The following is a 20,190-nucleotide window of genomic DNA, read 5'->3' on the forward strand; positions in this document are numbered from 1 at the left end:
TGATATAAATGATACCACTAGAAAGTTAAGTATTGATCTTTGAATATGGAACAAAAAAGAGTTTGGAAACATTTTTAAAAAAATTTCAGATATTTTAAATGATATAGAAGTGGAAAATAGAAAACCTTATAACTACGAGTGTAGATGGGGAAAAACGATTTGCTGGTTTTTAGGGAATGGAGAGACGACAGAGCGGACGAAGGCTCCTCAACTAAGCAAACTGCCTAACCTCAAACAGATGCATTGCACGGGAGTGCTTTAAGTTCGAGAGATCAATCTATAGGACTCCGGCCTAAACCAAGATAATAGTCGTTCCAGAGTCAATTCGGTCACAAAGAGGGAAGAGGGTTGATCTGTAGGAGGGAAGCTGAGAAGTGTGTGAGATCAATGATGATCGAGGATTGTGAATGTGTTTTAGTTTTCTGTGAACTGTTGAGTTAAAATAAGTTCTGGTTGATTGATTGAATTCTTGAGTGATTGCTCGGAATTCTTTTGTTGTTCAATCGTGGATTCAGAGACTTATTTGTATTACGGGAATGTAAACATATTGATCTCCAGTAAGTGTGACGGTTGTTCGAGCGAAAGAGTGGGAAATCGTGGTTGCACCAGTTCCTCGTACGTGAGAGGGTTGGTTGCTTGTCCACCCACTACTTTGCTAACACCCTCAACTTCTTGCACGACTTACTCATATTTCTCATCGTGGATGAAAACACATGTTGTAAGCCGCCAGACCAAAACCCTAATTAATATCCCCCATGTGACGTGATTGATGTCTCATGAACGTGGAGTCTGCAAGGAAGACATGTATTTGACTAGTCAGTCATTGACTTGATTAGACGATGGGTCTAAGTATTGTTCAGTGGATCATGATTGTCTAATGCTGTAGGATTCATGGATCGAGCGTCTGCTAGGACGCATAGTTCTCGAATGAATAATGTTAATAGTCTGAGCAAATATTGCTCGTATCATGACTTGTTAAATATTGATGGTTGAATCAATATTCGAGCGTCTGAGAAAGTATTGCTCTTTCGATGGATTACTGATAGTTGAATCAATATCTGTGCAAGTATTGCTCATTCGATAAATTACTGAATATTGATAGTTGAATCAATATCTGAGCAAGTATTGCTCATTCGATAAATTACTGAATATTGATAGTTGAATCAATATATGAGAAAGTATTTATCATTCGATAAATTACTGAATATTGATAGTTGAATCAATATTCAAGCATTTGAGCAAGTATTGCTCATTCGGTAAAATATTGGTACTGTGACCAAATAAAATAATAATTAAAATATTGGTAGATGGACCGAATATTGTATAATTAATCCAGATGTTGATTGCTGGACCAATATAAAATTATTAGTGTTTGAACTTGCTCAGAATTATGATTTGTAGAGCGTTTGTTCGAAACCCTAATTTTGATCAATTATTCTTCAATTGATGATTTACTGAAAGTAAGTCATTGAGTGAAGGAGGGACCGATTACATGGGATTATGGATGACCATGTAGCACCCAATTGCTCGAGTGAGCATGCACCAAAGTCTTTTGTTGATTAGTTGGTGAAAGAATGATCAAATGTTGGTTCAATCATTTATCAAAATAGTGCTCGTGTGAGCGTTAGGTAATAAAACCTAATTATGGAGAGATGAGGGACCGACCAAGAGGGCATGGAACAGGCCCTTGTGGTCGTGGGACCAGCTGATGGTCGTTTGAGTGAGTCCTAAGTTGTTTGGAGAGAGTTTGGACCCAATATGAGCGATTGATAGCAAATTAGGTCAAAATTATGAAAATGTATAGGACCGGCTTATTGCAAGCCTTAGGGTCGGCCTTGGTCAGTCAAGGTAGCATTCCATGTCACCATGATGTCCATGTCTCAGTCCTGAGAGTTTTGGTATTTTTTGGTGAGTGATTGAGCAATATTTTGGATTTTCAGAAGAGTTTGATCTTGACTGAAACTCTCAATTTTGCTCGAATGAGCAAGCAGAACTTTGTTCTTGCTACTGATATTTTGAGAATATTAAAATAATGATATTTTAATTTTTGACGTGAGAAGCCTAGTCGGTCAAGTGACCATTTGACTTTTTGGTTTTTTCATGATTTGAGCAATATTTGAGAAAATATTGAAAAACCAGGGTTTTCGCTCAAACGATAGAGTTCCATGAGATGATGGAAAATAATAATATGAGAAAATAAGAAATTATGAGGTGTGGGACCGTCCACGGCTAAGGCATGGCCGTCCGGCTAGGTGGCCCGTCCCGTGACACCTTTCCCTATTTTTATTTGATAAAAGTATGGAGAAACTAAGAGTTTCGCTCAAACAAGGGAGTTTTCTCAAGTGAGGGAGTCTCCATGAGATGAGGGAAATAATTTATTAAAATAAAATAAAACAATGTGCCGCCGTGGCCGATGGGCCCGGCCCCACGCCTCTTGTTTATTTTATTTAATATTATTTTCCTTCATAAGTTGCTCGTTTTTCCATATTTTTGAATGATTGTTCGTAGGACTGGCAACGGATAAATATCCGCCGGATATTGGCCATACCGATAAGGTTAAGGTTAAGGGTTAGCGGATATCCGATAACATCCGAGGGAACCCAAAAATTCCAATCCGATAAGGTTAAGGTTAAACTATCGGATATCGAATTTTTATCCGATAAAATCCGGTAACAGAAGTAAATGTTCAAATAAAGTACACCCCTAGGTTTCTCAAACATAACCCATCACTAGACTACTCTTCTTCTTCACTTTTCATATCTTCACTGGATGAGTTATCTTTTCTTTGTCTAAGATCACAAAAGAAATCCGCCAAAACAAATTCATAATCAGGCATCTTCTTATACCCAGGGGTATAATTAATGTCAAAAACGAGATAATGATTACTAGCTCTTGAATTCATCTTCAGTTGTGGTAGTATATATCGAAGTATTAGAAAAATAAGATGTTGCGGTTGGAGTAGGAGAACATAGAATGAAAACGACGTTGATGGTGATAATGAGGGTGATGTTGTTGTTGGCGACGGAGATGATATGGAATTATTGAAGTTTTCCATTGTTGCAGCTTTAGTAGCAGCAACTTGGATATCACGAGGTGATTTAGAAGCTGGATGAGGTAATGAAGAAGCGAGTGTTAATCAGATGCAGTCCCGAGGTAATGAATCCCTAATGACAGGGCGACAAATAATACGTAGGGGTAGGAAATTGCAAGTACACCTAGGCTATCGGATATTAACCTAACGAAAGCAACCTATTCCGATAGGGTTAAGAGGTAAAATCCGATAGAATATCCGATTCCGATATCCGATATGTCGGATTAAATCCTATAGGATTCCGGATTTTCGGAAACGGATATCGGACTTCGGCTATCCGTTTCCAGCCCTAATTGTTCGTGCATTCGGGTGCTCGTTCGTGCCTTATTGTCAAGTACACTTGCACCATTTTCTCGGGACTTACTCGGTGATGGCTCAGACGCCCGATTGTTGAATATTTATTACTAATTCATGAAATTCAGCTGGGTATAATCCATGAAACGGAGTAATAAAATGATTTGATTATCTATTACTAATCCATGAAATCCAGCCGGGGAATTCATGGAACGGAGTAATGAGATAAAATGGTTATCTATTACTAATCCATAGGATCAGCTGGGGATCAACCATGGAACAGAGTAATGAGATAAAATAGATTATTTTCTAGGAATTCAGTTGGCGAATGACACGGTAGAATTAATCTATTTGCAGAATCAATATGAGATAGTTGAAGCATCATATTCGTTCTGAGGGGGTGTATAGTCAGGGAACAACGAGCGACGTGACGTCCTGTAAGCGTTAAGCTCTCTAACAAACAATTATGTCTAAATAACCGCCTGATTCTATACATGGTCTCTCTACATAGTCAGGGAACAACGTGCAGCGTGATGTCCTGAAGGCGTTAAGCTCTCTAAAAAACAATTATGTCTAGAGAACCGCCTAATCATTAAGATTCTATGTTGAGGTGGGTCTTTCTAGGTAGTCAGGGAACAACGTGCAACGTGATGTCCTGAAGGCGTTAAGCTCTCGAACAAACATTTATGTCTAGAGAATCGTTGAATCATTCGATTATACGTAGAGGTGATGAAATGTGTGAAGCATCGAACGCTCAGCTGAGAGGCCTTTCGAGAAACATATTCATCATAGATCTGAGAGGAATGCTCACTCAGTCAGAGATCGTGAAACAGTTCACTGATCATAAAATATGAATCGTCACATGCGTTCCTGAAGTCGGGTCAGAAACATGCAGTATCATGATTTTACGATTTTGGCTCTTGTTGAAAATCCACCATCAACAACGAGTCCAAGAAAAAATTAGAAAATTTACACGATGATTTAAATTCTTGGTATACCATAGAAAAAATGTATTGGGGACAACACGTAAAGGATAAATGGATAAAAGAAAATGATCACCAAAATGCTTCAGAAAGGAAAAGAATAAATAGCGGCTACGCTCTTAGGGAAGAAAGTGGGCTGTGGATTGAGGGTCAAGACAATTTATATAAATTAGTAACTGATCATTTTAAAAACATTTATCAGACAAATGACAATGATATTGATCCGATTTTTAGCAGAATTTTGAAACCTAAGATTAACCAGAATGATAATGCTAGTCTCTGTAGTACCCCTGATGAATATGAAATTAAAGAGGCGCTTTTCAATATGAATTCTTGGGGGGAGCCTGGTCCGGATGGTTTTCCATTGGGTTTTTATCAAAATCATTGGAATGAACTAAAAACGAATATCATCACCTGGGTTCAGCAGGTCTTTAGAGAAAAAAATAAATAAACAAGAAATAAATCACACTTTTATATCCCGATTCCAAAAAGTAAAGCACCAAAAAAACCCAGTTACTTTAGACCTATTAGTTTAAGTAATGCTTTGTACAAGATAATAGCTAAAATTCTAGCAAATAGGATTAAGCCTCACTTAGACAAGCTCATATCTCAAAACCAGTCAGCCTTTGTTCCCAAGAGACAGATAACTGACAAAAATTATAGTTGCACATGAGATTCTATATACAATGAAAACTAGTAAAAGGAAAAATGGGTTTATGGCCTTAAAACTTGATCTTTCTAAAGCTTTCGACAGACTTGAATGAAATTTTATTATAAAAATTTAGATTGTCTGGGCTTCTCAAATGTTTTCTGTGATCTTATTTATGCTTGTATCTCGTCTGTTTCCTATGCTGTCTTAGTTAATGGCATCCCAGGTGAAACTTTCTTCCCTACTAGGGGGATCAGCCAAGGAGATCCTTTATATCCTGCCATCTTTATAATTTGCATGAATGCTTTATCTTCTCTCTTACTTCATGCTGAAACTCAGGAAAATTAGCGGCATTAAAGTTACAAAGCAAATTCCTTCTCACATTTGTTTTTTGCAGACGACTCATTCATTTTCTCTTATGCTAGTATTTCTCAGGCTCATAATATTTTAGACATTCTCAAAAATTTTAGTACTTCTTTAGGTCAGCTCATAAATCATCAGAAATCTGGTATTTACTTTAGCAAAAAAGTTCAGAATAAACATTGTAAAATTTTAGCTAGGATCCTTAAGGTTAGTATAATCACCAAAACTGACTCTTACCTTGGCACTCCTCTATTTTTTTTAATATGACTAAGTCTTTTAACTATCAAAATATGCTAGATAGAGTGTATAATAAAATTCAGGGTTGGAAACCAAAATTTCTGTCACAAGCTTGTAGGACTACACTCATTAAATCTGTCACTAGTGCCATGCCAATGTTTCAGATGATGTGTTTCTCTTTACCAAAGAAAACTCTTGATAGACTAGACGCTCTTCAAAGAGATTTTTGGTGGAAAAAAACTAGGAATAATAAAGGTTTATATATAAAGGCTTGAGATGCTATGTGTATAATGGTGGCTCTCTAAAAGAGTCACAAACTAATACCGCAAGTGCACGACGTCGATGTAGCTAATGTGCAAGTGCGAGTCGATCCACAGGGACAAGGTGTGTGTTGAAATCTTCCTAAGCTAAAGTTATCTAAACAAGTAACTAAGTGGCAGTGAGATAGTGAACCAAGGAATAACTGTGAAACAATGGCATTGAGCCAAAGGCAGTGAACTAGTGTAATGAATAAAAGAAGATGAAAGTAAACAGTTGTGGATTAAGAAGATCAGTGAAATAAGGGGTTTGATTTCACCCTAGTTCATGCTATGCATTCTCTTATTGAAATGTTAAACACAACTATAGTTCTTTCCAAAGTACTAGTTGTCTTTTTAAGGTACAACTAGTCAAAGGCATGTGAATTCAGCATGAAGTTGCAATGAAAACTCACTCAACATTCAGAAAAAAGATACATAACAATGCTAGGGCTAATGAAACTATCCTAAGAACAAATCATAAGAACATAACATAACATAAACATGAACAGGAGCTTGATATAAATTGTAACAATCACACACTCAAATTCAATACATGTTGGAGTTCAGAACAGCTAAAATTAACAATGCATTTGAATTGAGAATCATGGAATTGAAAAGATTGATAACCCTCAAAGCTACAGTTCATGGAAATAACAAAACTAAACTATTCTACTGATGCTCTGGCTAATCCAGGCATGAGTTCTAATCCTCCCACACATCCCCTATTTATACATGCAACATCAAAATATCAAAATCCCCAAAAATTAGGGTTTCACCTAAATCGAAATTAAATCATACCAACTCTCTGAAATTTGATTTTGATTTCGACCCATCCCTCTTGTGCGTCTCCTACATCTCCTGTTGCTTTCAATTTGCGCCTTTAGCTTAACCTAGTTTGCCATTTGTACACGCCTAGGGTTTCATAGAGCCGTGTAAAAATGGAAAAGTAGACAGCTAAGAGAAGGGGTATGTGATGATGGGTGTGGAGCGGTGTACGTGGTGATTATGGTGGTGGTTGAGGAGTTGGTGGCGGACATGGGTGTAGCAGGTGGAGGAGCAGGTGGTGGAGGTTGTTGTGAAGAAGAAAGGAGAATAGAGGAAATCGAGTGAGAGAAAAGTGTGATCGGTTAGGGTAGATAGGGTTTGGTGTTCCGGTGTTGATCGGACGCATCAGATTTCGATATTCGGCGAGTGATAGGCGTTGGATCGATCCATCTGAAATGCATCCAACGATAAGATGGAACATAGCTTTCAGCAACCGTCGGATGAAGAGATACAACGAAACTAACGGCGTGAGATGGAGTTAGGTGATGTAGTGTTGGTCAGGAATTTCAGACTTTGATGTACTGGCGATGCTGCGACCGTAGGATGCTGAGATGATCCAATCTGACGGCTAGAAAGGGAAAACGGGTATGGATTTTGGGTGAGGGTTTTGGGCCTTGGGTATGCCAAGCCCATATCTTCTTTAAGGACAATTCTTCCTCTTCAAGCCCACTTCTAGCCTTTTGGTCTTGTGCACAACATTCTTCACGACTTCCTTGTGTAATTCCTCCCGGCTTTTCACCGCTTTTCTGCTCTTTTCCGCGCCGCTATTCATCCAAACTTTATTTATTACCTAAAAAATGCAAAATTAATTAATAAAAATATTTATTCTTGAAAACAAAGAAAATACAGAATATGGGATAAAATGTAGAATTAATGCACAAAAGATGAGTTAAATGCCAAGAAAAATATATAGAAATATGCACTTTTTAGCACTCATCAAATACCCCCAAACCTGAATTTTACTTGTCCTCAAGGAAAACAAAACTAAGGAAATCCTACCTATACCACTGTCGCTGGTCTCTCGAATGCATTTACCGTATGCACTAAGCCTTTTAAACCACTAAGTGTCCCTAGTGGACGAGTGAAGTCTCGTGAAGGTTTGCTTAGAACGTACCTACAAAGTTCTACGACAAAATATAAGCTCAGATTCCATCAAATGTGACATGTGCAAGTCAGTTTAAGCTCACAGCAAAATGGAGATGTCAATCTAGCTATCAAAGGCACAATCCTAGCACTGATAACAAATAAAGACATGTGATAAGAGTGTAAAGTGTATCTACACATGTGTAAAGAAAGATCAGATGTTATGACTACTAATCACCAAGAGATAGTTTCTCAGGCTAAGAACCAAGGTCGAAATCTAGCTAGCTGTCCGGACTTTACGAGAATTGTGAATGAGTAGGAGGTGTTTCACAATTACTCGCGTTGTACATCAATGGCATACACCCTTCCTTGCTTATTACAATAAAACACAAAAGATGACTCTTTACACGACTCTTATTTACATTGACTACTCTCTTTTATTTTTGGAACAAGAGAGGATGGAATTGATAAATACTTGATTGATTTTTTCATTTTTTCATTTTTTTTTTTTGATTTTTGATTTTTTTTTTTTGATTTTTTTTTTTGAATAGGAAAACACTTTTGATACATACAAAAGAAACAAAAAATTACATGACACTTTGCAAGAGGTAGCCCTTTTTGATGCACCCAGTTAAATTCGATGGTTGTTTTCTTAATGTAACCTCCACCTTCTATCCCAACCAACCAAAGAACAAGCTAGTCAAGTTTCGTTCAGTATTCTAAAGTGATTGGCAACTAAAACTTCCGATAGAACACCTCAAGGATGAGGCTATACATGTATTGGTAGATCGTGCGCGTGCAAGTTTCTTATCACTATGTGAATTGTGCTAGAATCAGGGTGCCTAAATATCTAGACTAAGACTCCTAATAAATACATATTTGCACAAGAGTCAACATTTCAAGGTAAATGAGCTCCATTTTTATGATTTTTTTAATTTTTAATTTTTTTTTTGGAATTTTTAATTTTTTCAAAAAGAAGGAGTTTTGTTTTCAATTATGGCATATTATCAAAGTATCTACTTTTCACCCCCAAACCTAAACTAAACATTGTCCTCAATGTTTCAAAATATGAACAATTATAATACAACATATGAAGAGATCATGTGAGTAGAGAAAAAGGAAAGAGAATACCCGATTTCGGCGAAAGCAAGATTAGAACTCCGTTATTCAAGGCAAGAATCCAACATATGTCAGCCGAGATCATATTGGATTAGCAAAATATATACAAAAGGAACAAAAGGGTTTTTAAAAATTATCTACTGGATTATATACAAAAAATTCACCATACACTAACAATCTAAAGAGTTGAGGATCAACCCAAAAGACAAGTGTTGAACAAACAGCTTCAAAACACTAAATTGGATAAATGCAGTGAAGTGAAACAAAATGAGCTACCCCCAAACCTGGATTTTTCAACAGATATTTTGGAAACAAATCTCGCAGTTTTGGGGGTTCATCATGCACAAGGTCTAATCGAAATGAACTTTGCTAGGGACGGAAACATGCATATCCTAACTGTGGCTCCTCGAAAGTATTGTATTTAGATGCAAAATAGTCCAAGAGGACTTGAGAGGCACACAGTTCCAGGCCTAGATTAGGTATTCTCATGAAAATTGGTTTGACAATATTGTTACAAACCAAATCTAGGTAGGATGCAAGGCTATCAGATTGTGACTTAGGCAAGAAAGTGACATCTAAGTGTCTCACATGCATGAGATCAAGAGTATCAATATTATCAGTCACATCAGCATTATCTAAGTCACACTCAAGATGTGTAGCATGCTCATCATCACAAAAAATTTGCACAAGTCCTAATTCAGAATCATGGTTATCCGATATATTCAAATTATCATCAACAGAAGCAATATATTGTGGCTTAAGTATGGAATCAGACACATCAACTATGTTTTCATGCATAGGATCATTAGTGTCAACAGAAGATTTACCTAAGTCATGCTCTTCACAGGATAATTGCACAATATCAAATCAGTATCAACATCACATGCATATGGAATATAGAAGAAATATCATTCATGAAGGTCGGGGCAGAAAAGCCTATGTATTTGAAACCAAAGGTTCCACAACATTTTCAGCATAGACATGTTCTTCTAACATAACATTATCATCATCATCATCATAATATGCATACTTGTCCCTATTAGCAGTTGTGGTGTCATTAGTCAACTCATGTTCCTCTAGATTAGGTTCATATTCAATATCATACACATGAGAAGGACTAGACATGCTATTTTCAAAGTTCAATTCATTACCACCTATATCATGTGATAGTGTCTCAGTTTCCCTAATGGATTCCCATTGACGGGTTTTCTCCGCAATCTCAGCTAAAAATTTCCATGCATCATCCACAGTTTTATCAAGAAATTCACCATTACACATACACTCAACCATGGCTCGAGATTTAAAGTCTAGTCCCTCATAGAGGATAGCGACAAGTCTCCACTTCTCAAATCCATGGTGTGGACATTCGCTCAACAAATCATTAAAACGTTCAAAATAGTCAAAAACAGTTTCCTCATCCAATTGGACAAAACAATTGATACTTTGACGAATAGCGATGGTCCTATGATGTGGAAAGAATTTTTTAAAAAATAGATCTGTGAGTTGGTCCCAAGTGTTGATTGATTGTGGTCTCAAACCGTAAAACCATGTTTTGGCCCTTTCCTTTAGAGAAAATGTAAACAAACGCAATTTCAGAGAGTCTTCGGACATATGTTCAGGTTGCATAGTCCGACAAATTTGTTCAAACTCTCTTACATGAGTATAGGGGTTCTCAGTATCGAACCCTCGAAATATAGGAAGTATTTGTATCATGCTTGCATTTATTTTAAAAGGGTTATTAGTTTGAGGTAAGACAATACATGATAATGGAATTTTTACTGTGGGATACATGTATTCATGGAGAGCACGAGGTTGGCCCATATTGAAAAGACACAAAGCCCACTATTTGGTTTTAATGGGTTTTCAAAAATTTGGTTTTTTATGGGAAAATTTTGGTTTTGATGGGAATGAAAAACATTTGGTTTTTATGGGTTTTGAACATTCCTTTTGGTTTTAATGGGATGAGGCCCAGCTAACTGGTTCAAATTTTCGGTGGGACAAGCCCAGCGAACGGCCTAGAGATTTGAGTACACGGCCCAACTAACGAGTTCAGCAAGCCCAGAAACTAACGAAGCCCAGCTGAGTTGGTAGGTTCAGTTAACCTTGTTTAGGTTGTTTGTTGGGTTTTTGAAACCCAAAATTTTGATAGGGACAATCCCACAGTTAAGCTCAAATACAAACCCAAAAATTAACTTAAATTACAAGCCCAACAAAAAAAATGGAAAAAATTATTACAAGCCCACAAATTAAAAATGGAAGCCCACAGGTTGGGTTCTCTTAATGGGTTTAGGCTTACCTTTGAAGCACAGCCCAGCTGTTCATCTTGGTTGGCGGGGTTAGGTATGGTTGGAGAGATCAGGGAGGAAAAAAAAAGAAATTTATATAAACAAGTAAGCTACATAGGTTGGTAAAATGACCACGTATTATTCGGTGAACCGATTTGATTGGTTAGATCTTCACTTAGATGTTGGGCGATTTAGTAATCACTAGCAGACTGCTCCTATTGAAGGTACATATAGATCAAATTGATTCTGCTCGTTCAGGAAACTAAGTTTGCTTAAGGCTAACCAACTTTATCATTGCCATTGGTTTCAGGCTTGTTGTTTTCAACTTGGGTTACCTTCCAGGAGGTGACAAATCCGATAATTACAGTGCCAGAAAAGACATCACAAGCTTTGGAATCTGCATGTAGGCTAATGGGACCTGGTGGACTTATCAGCGTCATGGTTTACGTCGGACATCCTGGTGGAAGGTAATAGTTCTGCTACAGATATATGGTGTATCTTTTTTCATAGCATTGTTAGCTCACATGGCAAAGCACACCCGTGTTGATTTTGTTGCCCTCTGGACTTGCTTAAGTCCACAAGTAAATCCAGGTAGAGGGTCAATGGTTTTTTTTTTCAAATGTAAATTGGCTATTATTTGTGGAATAAAGTAAGAAGGGGCCATGTTAAGGTGACTGACCTCATTGCTGATCATGTCTTAGCACCTTAATTGTTGATCAATAAAACATATCTTGATATTTTACTTTTGAAACCTCCCAATTCAACCTTCCTTCACCGTTGAGGACTTTCTGATCTGTATGTTAGCAAGGCCTTGCCCAACTTCCATACTTGCAGAAACAACTAACTTGCTGAAACAATAACTTGAGGGTTGCCACTATGTTCATTTTTGCTTTTACACAAGCTAACATATTTCTTCTTGCTTCCAAATTTTGGGGACACTATTTCTTATGCTAAAATATGAATACCATTCATGTTTGTTCTCAGGGAGGAGTACGAGACAATCCAATCCTTTGCTTCTGGATTACCATCCGAGAGTTGGGTTTGCTGTAAGTTTGAAATGTTAAATCGACCACTGGCGCCAGTTCTTGTATTGTTATTTAAGAAATGAATATATGTTTCCTGTATGCTATATTCATATAAAAAGAAAAACAGGGTCTTATAAGCATCACTTTGATCCGCATATGAAACCGATCCCTGGTTAATATGTTTCCTTTTTACAGTACTTGCACATATTTGTGTTTGGAGCATGTATAGGTTCTTATTTCTTTATTCAACATTCCCCTAGATTTAGTAATAACATTTCATACTGTCTTCTGTAGTTGTACGCTTAGTTTTATTATGTGCAAAATCCAGTAGTGTGGTGCAATTTCTTAAGTTTTAGGGAGTATATGACTGGTTAGTTACTTCAGTTATCTGGTGTCATGTAAGCTTGGGGACTACAAGTTCGTTGTCACGTAAGATTTGCAGCTCGGGTGCAACAACAAACAAAATCACAGACAGGTTTAGTTAGAATGTTTCGCTTATGATGTTGAATGATTCAGCACGTTTGATCATGCTCTTCATACATACCACACATGTTTGTGGTTCCTTACATGCTCCCTTGCTTCTCTTTTGGTACATTTTGGAGTCCATGTATACATTTTTAATTCAAGGGAGGTTGTTCCAATTGAAATTCGTTATATCTCTGAGCATGCACTTGTTTATCTCCTTTTCTGTCTTATCTTTTTCTTTTATCCTCTTTCTTTTCTTGATGCTGTCTGACATATCTTAATTCCACTTTGTGAAAACAATTCTCGCTTAAAAAAAAAATTAACTTTACATTTGATTACAGCCAATACATGGTTAAAAAAAAAGCTGTCATGAATTTATCAGGAACCTGATCTAACCTCACCACCATACACCAGTGAGTTGTGTCGAGAAATTCTTCACCTGAGATCGGGGTTCCCCTGAATTCCTTTTTGTCACAGCATGAAACCAATCCAAAACCAAATCTGCCCATTTTACGCATCTATTGTCTTTACTGAGGTTACGTAGAGGATGACAATTTGATAAAACATTAATGGTCCAACTATGAACTATCACCCTCCTTTTATCTTTCTCCATATTACAGACAGTTGGAGTTGTTTCTGGATGTAGGGCAACTCCAGATTTCAAGACATCCCAATCCTTCTCAACTAAAAATTAGCCCCAGCCGATAACTGCATTTCACTATGTTATTACACCATCTAAACCAGTGGCATTTTGTTTTCTTCTCGAATCAATAAGATGCAGTTGGGACTTGAGAGGTGATTACTGTAGTAACTTAAAGACAAAGGGCATAAAGGTAATTTGGAATGTAAAGGGTATAAATGTAATAAGAAATCTATCACCTCACTTATGTCCAATACCTACCTCCGAAGTCATTAAGAAAACCAGTCAGTCCACTCTGCACCACCACCCGAAAAAAAAAAGCGTTATTTCCTAAAAGCGCAGTTTAGTAAAGTCTTTGAGAAAAATTAAAGATTCTTTTATTTTTCTGTGTTGTTTTTGGCGGGTAAATCGCATTTACTGATTAAAAAAACAAGCTTAATTTTTCCCGCTCTCTGTCATTTGCAGAGACCCCAAAAGAATCCAATCCAAAAGCATAATATTAAAAAAATTTGGGTTTTCTTCTCTTTTATAATTCCAACCAAGAAAGAGAAAGTACTCACATGTTTTCCCCACTGTGTTCCACAGTCGAACCAGTACTACTTTCTCTTTTCTGTTTTTTTGAACCCTAAATTTGGATTGGATTATTCTTAATTAATTTTCTTCTGGTAAAAGAAGGATTAGGGGTTTTTTTGGCTTCTATTAACAAACATTTTTTAAAATTATTTTAGAGTTTCCAACTTTCCATGGTTGAAATTTTGAGTAGGTCCAGGTCCAGGCAGTCCTTTCTTTCATTTATTACAGTAAGACCCTCAATAAATGAAGCTCTAACTTTATGTTCTTAGTAAAATTCTTTTTCTCCTTTACCAAAAGCTTCCAAGTGAGACTCTGTAAATCTCTCTCACACTCTCAGTGAGAAAACAAAAGAGTATAGAATGAAATTTTTGAGCTCATTTAATGGTTTTTGTCTAGTTACCTCTCACTCAGGTTAAGCTCAAGAAATTAAATTCTTCTTGTTTTTGGTTGGTACCTACAGCTCAAAAATCACTCTCAAGAACTACTACTACTAGTAGTGGTACTGGTACTACATTCTAGAGTTTCTCAGCTTTCCCTATGATTCAAGATCACACCAGTTTTTCAACTTAAAAAGAAGATGAAGCTGCAGCAGCTCCATTTTAGGGTTTATTTCAGTGTTTGGTTGGTGGTTTTTGCTGTTTCTACTACTATTACAGTGGCTCAACTACCATCAAAAGATATATTATCATTGCTTGAGTTTAAGAAAGGAATAAAGAATGATCCAACTGGTTATGTACTGAACTCATGGAATGAAGAATCAATTGATTTTAATGGATGTCCATCTTCATGGAATGGCATTGTTTGTAATAATGGTAATGTTGCTGGTATTGTACTTGATAACCTAAGTCTTTCTGTTGATGCAGATTTGAGTGTTTTTTCTAAGCTGAGTAACCTTGTGAAGATATCCATGGCTAATAATTCTATTACTGGTAAAATTCCTAGTAACATTGCTGATTTTAAAGCTTTGGAGTATCTTGATTTGTCTGATAATTTGTTCTCTTCGACATTGCCGCCGGGTTTGGGGAAGTTGGAGAGTTTGAAGAATCTTTCACTAGCTGGGAATAATTTGTCTGGTTCAATTCCTGATTCAATTAGTGGGTTAACATCTGTTGTGTCTCTTGATTTGAGTCGGAACTCGTTTACTGGTTCATTGCCTGCTTCTTTGACTGATTTGAAAAGCTTAGTGTCTTTAAATCTGTCGAATAATGGGTTTACTAAGCGAATTCCATCTGGGTTTGAGGGTGTTACTACTCTTAAGGTTCTTGATTTGCATCAGAATAAACTTGAAGGAACAATTAGTGAAGTGTTTTTGTTGGAGTCAAGTGCTGTTCATGTTGATTTTAGTGGGAATTCGTTTACTAGTTCTGCTTCTCAGGAGAAGAAATTTATGCCTGGAATTTCAGAGACTATTAAGTATTTGAATCTGAGTCATAATCAGTTTACAGGGTCATTGGTAAGTGGTGGTGAACTTCCAATCTTTGGGAGTTTGAGGGTTTTGGATCTAAGCTACAATAAATTTGCTGGGGAATTACCTGAGTTCAATTTTGTGTATGAACTTGAGGTTTTAAGACTTAGTAACAATGGGTTCACAGGGTTCTTACCTAATGGACTTCTTAAAGGTGATTCTATGGTCTTAACTGAATTGGATTTGAGCTCTAACAAATTATCAGGTAAATTCTGAATTTCGATTTCTTAAATTTGCTATGCTTGTTGTTGTTTTGTTTGATCGAGCGTAATTGGGGAGTTTTGCTGAAAAAATGGAATTATGTTTTTTTCTTTGTTCTCCCTTTGTCTTGTTGTGTTTTTTTAATGATTGGATAATGTGGTTTGCCACATTCATGCAAATGATTCTGTTGACTAGGAGTATCTTTTACACAATGATCATATTTTATGTTTTATCAAGATTTTCATGTTTGTCACTCGGTCAGCGTACCTCCAATTGGGTTCATAGGCTAACCAGATAGGAATTTTCAATTTTGATATGATGCTGTGTTTCTGTGTCTGAATTTCTATGTCCAATACTTTTTTTTTTGTGAAATTTCAGGGCCAATTAGTATGATCACATCAACATCTCTACGTGTAGTGAATCTCTCTTCAAATGCAATTTCTGGTGAACTTCCTCTGCTTACTGGAAGCTGTTTTGTACTAGATCTGTCGAAAAATCAGTTCAATGGTAACTTATCCCGAATGATAAAGTGGGGTAACTATATTGAATTTCTTGATCTTAGCCAGAATCAGTTGATAGGATCAGTCCCTGAAGCGGCAACAGAGTTCTTACGGCTAACTCACCTTAACCTCTCACATAATTCTCTGAATAATTCCTTGTCTAAAGTTTTTACTCAGTATCCTAAGCTCAAAGTTCTTGATCTGAGTTTCAACCAGTTCAATGGTCCAATGTTGAATGATCTGCTAACCTCACCCACATTGCAAGAACTTCATCTTGGAAACAACCTTCTTGTTGGGCCAATCAATTTCTCTCCTTCTCTGAGCAAGTCCAACATTAAGGTTATCGATCTTTCTCATAACCAGTTTAAGGGCTATTTTCCTGACCAATTTGAATCCTTGAGTGGCCTTCAACAACTTGATCTTGCTGGAAATAATTTCTCAGGTTCTCTGCCATCGTCAGTGTCTAATTTGAAATCCTTGATTTCACTAGATATATCTCAAAACCAGTTTACAGGTCCATTGCCAGGAAACTTTCCTTCAACTCTTGGCAGCTTCAATGCATCATACAATGATCTCTCGGGGCGTGTCCCTGACAATCTATTGAAGTTTCCAGACTCTTCTTTCCATCCAGGAAATTCTCGCTTAGAACTTCCAGAAGGCCGCCCCGGCCCAGGGAATCCTTCAGATGGGAGCTCCAAAAGAAAATCAGTCAAAAATTCCATCAAAGTGGTAGTGATAGTGACGTGTGTTGTTGCTTTGGTTATTCTGATTTTGCTAGCAATTTTCCTACATTATGTTCGGATGTCAAGAAGATCTACAACTAAAAATGTGTCGAGCAAAGATGTTCTTAGGCGGAGCACACCAAATCCAACTGGCTTTAATGGAAGAGAAAGTGGAGGCGCCGTAGTTGTTTCAGCTGAAGATCTTATGGCTGCACGCAAGGGATCTTCATCTGAGATAATAGCCCCAGAGGAGAAAATTGCTGCGGTTACAACTTTGTCTCCATCTAAGACAAGTCAAAAATCCTGGTCTCCAGATTCTGGGGATTCATTCACTCAAGAGAACCTTGCAAGATTGGATGTAAAATCACCAGATCGATTGGCCGGAGAGCTTCATTTTCTGGATGAGACCATCAAGCTGACACCAGAGGAACTGTCAAGAGCACCTGCTGAAGTGCTAGGGAGGAGTAGCCACGGGACTTCGTATAGGGCAACTTTGGATAATGGAGTTTTTCTGACTGTGAAATGGTTAAGAGAAGGAGTGGCAAAGCCAAGGAAGGAATTCTCTAAGGAGGCTAAGAAATTTTCAAACATCAGACACCCTAATGTAGTGGGACTGCGAGGATACTACTGGGGACCTACTCAGCATGAAAAGCTCATTCTCTCGGACTATATCGCGCCCGGAAGCCTTGCAAGCTTTCTCTATGGTAATACCTCCTAAACTCGGTTGCCCTTTTTCGTCTTGCTTTTACCATGTTCCTGCCCTGGATTAGTTTATTGAACTTTTTTAGTTATGAGATGTTACATCGTTTTGGACATAGTTGGCTAGTGACTATTTTATTGTCAGTGCATTTAGGATGATACCTACTTTAAAGGATTTCTGATTGTGTGACGTGGTTTGACTTTAAAGACTCACAATGCACAGCCAACAATTCAGCATATTAAGAAGTTTATAGGATTTTAGGATTGGCATACTGTTCTTGTAAAAACTAGTTCTTTAGTAGATTATTCACCAGATATAGTTGGTTTCTAACCTTGGATAACTGTAAAGACGCTTAAAATAATACTCCCATAACTGGTCTAACTCTTCAATCGGTATCAGATGCTCAACGACTCAAATATTTACACTAGTATCTAATTTCACCTAAACCTCTCAGTATCTATTTGTTTTGTTTCCGATCAAAATTATGACATGCATGATCATAAATGAAGTGCTTATGTACCTAGCCAGGTTTGGTCATCATAAAGCTTGATTATCCAATTTATAGCCTTATCACGGTGGATGCCTTTGATAGAGGCTTATACTTCTTTGGTTTAAATGATATGCATAAAAGTAGAATCTGATCCTGCACAGTAGTATTACGTATTACAGAATAGAATACACACTGGATCTTACGGATATGTGCCTTATCTACTCAGTCCATTACTCTTTTCTTTTTTTATTTTAATTGAAAAAGTGTGTTGACTCAAGATTTATGACTCTATTACTCATTTTCAGTGGTCGGTGTTTTGCTTTTCTTTCCTTACTTTTCCATCTAGTGCAAATGGGGTCCATAACTTCAATGATCTGTGTATGATGTTTTTATAAACAAGATGTCATCCTTTTTCTCTTATGATGTGGCTGCTAAATATTGACAGCTATAGTAAAAGTTAGCTCTTTTAGACGATGTGACCTAGTGCTAAAGGGAGCTGAAAGAGTTATTTCCTCCAAAAAAGATACATGTGTAAAAATATCAGAACCCTGAGCAATGAGTAGGTATATGAGGAAAAAAAACGAGGTTCCTTTATCGTTCATAATTCTAATATAGGTGCAACATTAGTTGGCAGTCATGATATATCATGTTTCTTTTCTTTGTTTAAAAGACCACTTCATTATTCAGTAGATCTGCTCAATTTGGTCTCCACTACTTATAAATCTTACTTTTCAGATCGACCAGGTAGGAAAGGTCCACCATTGTCCTGGACACAGCGACTGAAGATAGCTGCAGACGTTGCACGTGGATTAAACTACCTACATTTTGATCGAGAAGTCCCACACGGCAACCTCAAAGCAACAAACATACTCTTAGACGGACCTGAGCTCAATGCCCGTGTTTCTGATTATTGTCTTCATCGACTCATGACACAAGCAGGAACTCTGGAACAAATTCTTGACGCAGGGGTGTTAGGCTACCGTGCACCAGAATTGGCTGCAGCCAAGAAGCCATCCCCTTCTTTCAAGTCAGATGTGTATGCATTTGGAGTTATATTATTAGAACTCTTAACAGGGAAATGCGCTGGGGACGTGGTTTCTGGTGATGAAGGTGGGGTTGATTTGATGGATTGGGTAAGATTAAGAGTGGCAGAAGGCCGTGGATCAGATTGTTTTGATTCCACATTGGCGTCAGAGATGGGGGTTTCAACAGCCGAGAAAGGAATGAAAGAGGTTCTGGGCATTGCTTTGAGATGTATAAGACCTGTTTCAGAGCGGCCAGGGATTAAAACTGTTTATGAAGATCTTTCTTCTGTATAATTCAAACAACCCTTTTGTTATTTTGTTTTTAGAAGTAGGATTTTTTTTTAATCTTGTAAGTTTGTTCTTATAGAAGTGAATGCCTCATTTGCCTCTATGTCAGTGTTTGGTTTCCCTTTTTTTTGGTGGGTTGTCAGGTGATTTATAGTTTGTGTTCAGTGAAGTTTGTGCTAATAGTTGCACCATTATCCCAATGTGTGAACTCCTGTTGTAATACCCAATTTTAGAAATTCAGAAACCAGGTACATCAATTGCCATTCCCAATTTAAACTTCTTAAGACTGAAACTGCTATTGGAACTTGACAGAAGGCATCCATCACAAATCAAATGATACACTGGCAAGCACGTTTTAAGTTGTTTCACAAAGTTTTTTTTTGTCCTTTTTCTATGTTTCTTTTCTCTTTTCTTTTCCTGTTCTTTTTTTGATAATGATTTGTTTCCTCTCTTTGTTGACTTGGTAGTAGGCAATTCTGATGATTGGGAATATCAGGACTCATAGTGCACGCGACTACTGACCTTCATGTTGTGAGGTAAGTGCTATGGCATTATTCTACAACTCGTAAATAATTTAAACTTTTGGCTATTAAGTTTTGGGCCTGTCTAGTGTGGTTACTATCTGGAAAGTCAGAAAAAAAAAAGAAAAAAAAGGAAGCTGAGACTCAGTTATTCAAAAACAGACACTCATCGATAGATGAACTAGTCAGCATCTGGCCTTTCAATAAGTCAATGAAGAACAGGTAAAGAGAGAACAATTTATCTGGCTTTAGCTAAGGTTTCCAAATGATAATTTATTGCAACTTGATTATAGACTAACTAAGCAATTATCCCGTCTATCTTATCTACATATGAGCTTATAGAAATT

The 20,190-nt window shown here is 37.2% G+C and overlaps 1 protein-coding gene and 1 long non-coding RNA gene across 2 annotated transcripts; both read left to right on the top strand.

Moving 5' to 3' along the window:
* The first annotated feature begins 11,385 nt into the window (after positions 1 to 11,385).
* LOC113328595 lies at positions 11,386 to 12,456 on the top strand. Its single transcript, XR_003349471.1, has 3 exons — positions 11,386 to 11,452; positions 11,539 to 11,695; positions 12,213 to 12,456. It is a non-coding gene; the product is annotated as an uncharacterized LOC113328595 (long non-coding RNA).
* A 1,736-nt stretch (positions 12,457 to 14,192) lies between these two features.
* On the top strand, positions 14,193 to 19,590 carry LOC113285867 (probable LRR receptor-like serine/threonine-protein kinase At4g20940). Its single transcript, XM_026534612.1, has 3 exons — positions 14,193 to 15,601; positions 15,976 to 17,523; positions 18,745 to 19,590. Exons 1-3 carry the CDS (start codon positions 14,509 to 14,511, stop codon positions 19,326 to 19,328), a joined length of 3,225 nt encoding a protein of 1,074 aa, XP_026390397.1. The 5' UTR covers positions 14,193 to 14,508; the 3' UTR covers positions 19,329 to 19,590.
* Positions 19,591 to 20,190: the final 600 nt, after the last annotated feature.

The sequence above is a fragment of the Papaver somniferum genome, chromosome 1 (assembly GCF_003573695.1).
Source record: "Papaver somniferum cultivar HN1 chromosome 1, ASM357369v1, whole genome shotgun sequence".
Taxonomy (NCBI): domain Eukaryota; kingdom Viridiplantae; phylum Streptophyta; class Magnoliopsida; order Ranunculales; family Papaveraceae; genus Papaver; species Papaver somniferum.